Source organism: Astatotilapia calliptera, chromosome 11 (assembly GCF_964374335.1).
Source record: "Astatotilapia calliptera chromosome 11, fAstCal68.1, whole genome shotgun sequence".
NCBI classification, from domain to species: Eukaryota; Metazoa; Chordata; class Actinopteri; order Cichliformes; family Cichlidae; genus Astatotilapia; species Astatotilapia calliptera.
The window spans coordinates 26,861,109-26,866,196 of record NC_137432.1 but is presented as its reverse complement, the minus strand read 5'-3'; the positions used below and the strand labels follow the sequence as shown (position 1 = coordinate 26,866,196).

General features: G+C 36.9%; 1 protein-coding gene across 1 annotated transcript; it reads right to left on the bottom strand.

The window, feature by feature from the left end:
* Window positions 1-390: 390 nt before the first annotated feature.
* On the bottom strand, window positions 391-1,866 carry apoc1 (apolipoprotein C-I). The gene is made up of 4 exons (XM_026184502.2): window positions 1,484-1,866; window positions 969-1,038; window positions 732-870; window positions 391-643 (listed from the first exon to the last, which is right to left on the bottom strand). Exons 2-4 carry the CDS (start codon window positions 1,021-1,023, stop codon window positions 583-585), a joined length of 255 nt encoding a protein of 84 aa, XP_026040287.1. The 5' UTR covers window positions 1,024-1,038; window positions 1,484-1,866; the 3' UTR covers window positions 391-582.
* Between the last annotated feature and the right edge of the window lie 3,222 nt (window positions 1,867-5,088).

Genomic DNA, 5,088 nt, shown 5'->3' with positions numbered 1-5,088 from the left:
TAAGTTTTATTTTTATGCATCAGCAACAGTAAAACTTTAATGGGAAAAAAATCATTCTGCTGAAATATGCAATCGCCATTACTTACATGTTAGATGATTGCTTTTAAATTAACTGAGTGCTTACTACAATGCTGAGCAGTTTATCTAACAGACGTGAATGTTTTTTTGTTTCCTTTGCTCAAACTGTCCTTTTTGTCTTGTTTCCCTTTTTTTTCCATTTGTTGCTGTTGACTTGACCTACAAGATGCTACTGCTATAATGCCACAGTACAATCAAGAACTCTTTTAATCAGTGAATACAACAATACATACACACACACACACACTCACACACACACGTCATGTCATGTTTTCTTGCTTTGCATGGCCACAAATTGAGGATCACCCACAATTTATGTTTTAAAATATTTGCAATTTATTTATTGCACTTTTCAAAAAAAAAAATAAAAGATTACACTCTTTACAGGTAACATAATTATTTAGTCTGTGTAGAGCAACATGACATGTGAAATATCGGCCACCCACGAGCAGAGTGAGTATCTTAGGCTGGTTGCTGGCTAGCGACAGGTTCCTGTCCGCTTTTCTACTGACTCATTTCCCCGAATTTGGCTTTCATCTTCTCAAAGGCATCTGAGAACCAGTTCCTGGGCAAAATAAACACGAGTTAGATGACGTTGAATTGTGTGTGTGCCTATATGAATAAATCTTCTTATTCCCTGTATGTTAGAGTACCTGGTGCTGGTTCCAAATTCGCTGTTGTGTATATCATCGAAGGCATTCTTAGTTTTTTCAGCGAGGGACTGGCCAATTTCAGTCAATTTCTGACCAAACCTGTCAAATTTGTCCGTAAAGCTGGTATCGTCTTGGGCCTCTGTAGATGGAGGCATATTCAAAGAGAGGGAAATTTGCATCATGTGAAATAAGAACAGTATGACTGGAACAGGATATGTTTAAGGCCAAGTAGCCTACCTGTGTATGCCACAAAAGCCAGCATCAGCACGGCAACTGCAAGGTACAGTCTCATTTTTGCTGTAAATGACTGAGAATATAAAAGGGAGAGATTTTTGTCTTTTTTCACACATTTGCTGAGGATCACTAATGAAAGTGGAAAACAGTTAACGTTTATCTTTCTTTAAAAATTGCGCCTCTGCATGTCAGCACCAAGGTGACTGGACAGCTCCTTTTACTTTTCGTCCGTTATTTCTCTACTTTGAGTTTAAAAAACTGACCATTTTACCGATAAAGCACATTTGGTCATGATATTTTTATTAAAGAAAACAAAACAAAACAAAAAGAACCACAGACACACACACGCAAAACACAAACAAACAAACAAAGGTTTTGAATTATTTCATGCTCTTTGTCTACTAAAGTGCATGTCTCTGCAATCTTTAATAAACTTTCAAAAGATTCTTTTTTAGTCCTATAAAATACTATATATATATATATATATATATATATATAAATTAAAAAAATATACATACCTGTTTTTTGTCTCAGAAGTGAAAAAAATCAAGTGCCTTTAAAAGCCTATGTGCGTCCCTCTTTATAAGCGCTTGGTTTTAGGAGAGTGACGCAAACACCAGACAACACGTACGAGTGGTGACCTTGAGTCGTCTCTGCCCCTTTTATTGACCAGCACATGAGTTACATGAAGATATGTTGATTGTAATAGAGACGTGCTCAAATTTATTATGCAGCAAGATTGTGTGATATCCACCACGGTGATAAAAGAGAGAGAGCGAGGAAGAGAGAGAGAAAGAGAGAGAGAGAGAGACTCTAGATTACAGTCATGAAGTGATGTATTATGTGTAATTATTATTTACAGGTAGTACTCAGAAAAAAAGCATGAGAGACATTGAAAAGCATAAAGACAATATAAGTATGTGTATATATACTTTTGAAAAAATCAAATCACAAGGATATGAAGATATGTGCATTCATGGCAGAAACAGCAGCTTAGTAGATAAGGTGAGATATGATGTAGAAGAACAATAGTTCAATAGTGATATAATCATCACCAACTGACCATTTGGAACCTCCTTTGGACCTGAAGCTCTGGCTAAATGTTTAATTGTATCAAACACTTTGCCTTTAATACTTTTTAATGTGGGGTGACTAGACTGCAATGAATACTGGTTAAATCTGCCTGCTTTTGATACATGGTGCACGTTTTTTAACACAAACTTTCTCTGAAATGTCCTTTTTTCTTTCTTTTCTTGCATATTACATAATATTTTAGAGGTTGGAGCAAACCTTAACTGCTATCATTAAATAACTGTTCAGCAACTTTTTTTCCACCTCTACTCCTACGGATAGTGTCATAATAGCTCAACCCTAATGAACATTAACATTGATGTAACATGACATCATTTGTTATTTGTTTGGTTTTAGAAAGTCAAAAGCAGCAGATAAAGTTCTTCTTTTCATATCTGTCTTATACAAACCTCCCCTTGCTTATAAGAGGAGTAAGTGGACAAAACTATACATGCTCCAATTTGTCAGTTTGCACCGGAAAAACAGTACAGTTGAATGAACTGCAGTAATCCCTATTATGAGCCGAGTTAGAGCCAGGAAGTCTGCATCTACCAATTCAAAGACCTCATTGCTTAACATTTTGTTTTCACAGCAAGCAGTCTGATGCAAAAGGCCAATGTCCATTTGTTGCTGATGACTTGGCCTATAAGGTGTTACTGCTATGATGACTGGTCTAATTGACTTAAATACGACTTAACATGCCTCAGCATCTCCATCTCTTTTGTAATGGAGTGGCTGGTGGGCTTATTTATGAGCTTGAGCTTGCGTGCACAGAAACTCCTCTTGAATAATTGTAGGAGGCATAGGGCGTGAAAGTGCATGTCTTGTGTGCTCACAATTTGGAATAACAAGCTTACAGGAGGGCTGTTTTTGTGTTTGGCCAAGGCCCCTGTGGTGACTGATGTTGTGTGCCAGCTCTGAAGAAGGTGAAAAGGATGGTGAGAAGAGTGGGGGTTTTAAAAGGAGGTAAAATCTCTGCAGGGATGTTTTTGGGGTTACTAGCAGTCATGGGCTAGATAGCACCTGCTTTTTTTCCCTTCTTCTTTTCCTTTAATTCTTAGCACTTAGAGTGCAGACAGAGCCGAATTGCTGAGGTAGCAGGATGCTTGTGGTTTTCCTGTTTTTACCATCCATGACTGATCCTTTAACACAGTTGACTGTGTACTGTAGGAGTTTCACTTGTCTGTTCCAAATAAACCCTGGTTCCTGAAAGAAGTGATTTCACCGAGGATAAACACGTAGTCATATCATTAGTCACTCTTCAATGCCCTTTAGCACTGGTAGAAAGGGTAAACATGTTTTGAAGAGAAAAGAAACGGATTAAATCTAGTCAATTCAGGGAAAAAAACACAGAATAAAATAGATATAACTTTCTGTATCAGAGAGACCTGATGATTATTTTGAAAAAAAAAAAAAGTAAAGTAGAAAGTCAGGGAAAGTAAGTAGAGTGTTATCAAAGTTTTTCGTTTGGTGTGGCAGGAACATGGACAAGTCTTATACTTCTCATCAAGAATCCTTTTATTGTGTTTCACTATTCTTGTATTGCTTTTAATTTCAGGTTGTATTCACAATAATTTGTATTTTTATCAAATAATGTGAAATTTCTAAAGTCATTTTGTGTCGCGACTGCAGAAACTTAATCCTCAAAAATGTGTGCTCTCGAAGCACCGTTTATGTTTCTTTATGTGGCACGTATAGTTTACTTATTCTCCCAATAAAGAAAACACAGCTGCATCTTTGTGTTTCCTGGATTCAAGTGGAGAAGAAAATCTGAACAGGGGACAAATGGTGTCCCCTACTGGCCTCGGGCTCAAACTTCAAAGAGAAAATCATGCTGTGTTTAAACAGCCATTTTTACCCTTTTTCATTTAAAGGACCATTTCCAGCGTATGACAGCCAAAGCCACCTTTTTTCCTGTGAATGGTGCCTTTGAACTGAAGTTAAAAAACATAATTTTGTTCTTAAAATCCTCTTACACTACTAAAACCGCTAGTTGAAAAAGGTTTTGGACAAAATACGGGGAAAGATGGGAAAAAATAAGCAGTTTTCTATATATGTCAAAGTCTCTTATTCTATATTGGTGGTGGTTTACTTATAAAATAAATTTTAGGCAAGATAACCATCACCTCAATGGTAATTTAATCTGTGGCACAGAATGTTCCCAAATGCCTGCTGGGATCAAGAGAAAGGAATCTCAAGGGAGATTTTAACAAGTTTGGACTAGAAAAAGGTAAACTAAGGGATGTAAGGGGGTGGCTGAACAAGGAAGGCAAACCAAAAGAATCCTGATGCTTATGGTGGAGTAGAGGAACAGACAGGGAGCCTGGCTTTAATTTCAAATGTTCTTGTTATTGCACTTATCCATTATGATTGCTATGGAGGATGTAGGTGGGGGGATTTGGAACTGAACCCATCCCTTTTAACACTTTTACACCAGGAAGAAGTCACCTGTCAATCACAAAATGGACAAGTAGAGACATATAAGTCATCATGTTTTATGCGTTCCACCAATGAGCAATTTAGATTAGTCAAGTAACCTAATAAGCATGTTTTTCCACTGTGGGAGGAAACTGAAGCACCCAGAAGAAACTTAACCACAAGGAAAAGCAACACAGTATGACCCAGCTGGTCTTTGAACCCAGAACCTTTTTAACATGAGGCAACAGTGCTAACCCCTGCTTTATATAAGCCATTATATAAATACTCACATGGTCTTATGTAACCACTGCCAAATGTAACAATGTGACAGCAGCACAGGGGCGCTACGTTTTTTAAATGGCTTGATAATCTTACTAGTAAAAGCCATCAAGACCGCTATTCTTTTATAGATGATTTTAGACATGTTATACTTTATAATGCCATAGCATCATTATGCAAAATAATCCAGTTTCCAAGCATTAATTGCATCTCATCTACATTATAAAGCAGTAATGTAATTATTTAAAATAGTCACCAACAGCATCAGCTGTTTCCACTCATCAGGTGTAACTGAACCCAAAGTTAAATAATAGATTGCTCATTAATGTTTGATAAGAAAAACAGTGAAAGGAAC

Bases quoted from the DNA above. Each gene is read 5' to 3' on its own strand.
- apoc1 (XM_026184502.2), bottom strand. From the start codon at position 1,023: ATGAGACTGTACCTTGCAGTTGCCGTGCTGATGCTGGCTTTTGTGGCA. The intron at 871-968 runs GTAGGCTACTTG...CTCCATCTACAG, and splicing joins GGCTTTTGTGGCATACACAG to AGGCCCAAGACGATACCAGC. The intron at 644-731 runs GTACTCTAACAT...TATTTTGCCCAG, and splicing joins GAATTTGGAACCAGCACCAG to GAACTGGTTCTCAGATGCCT.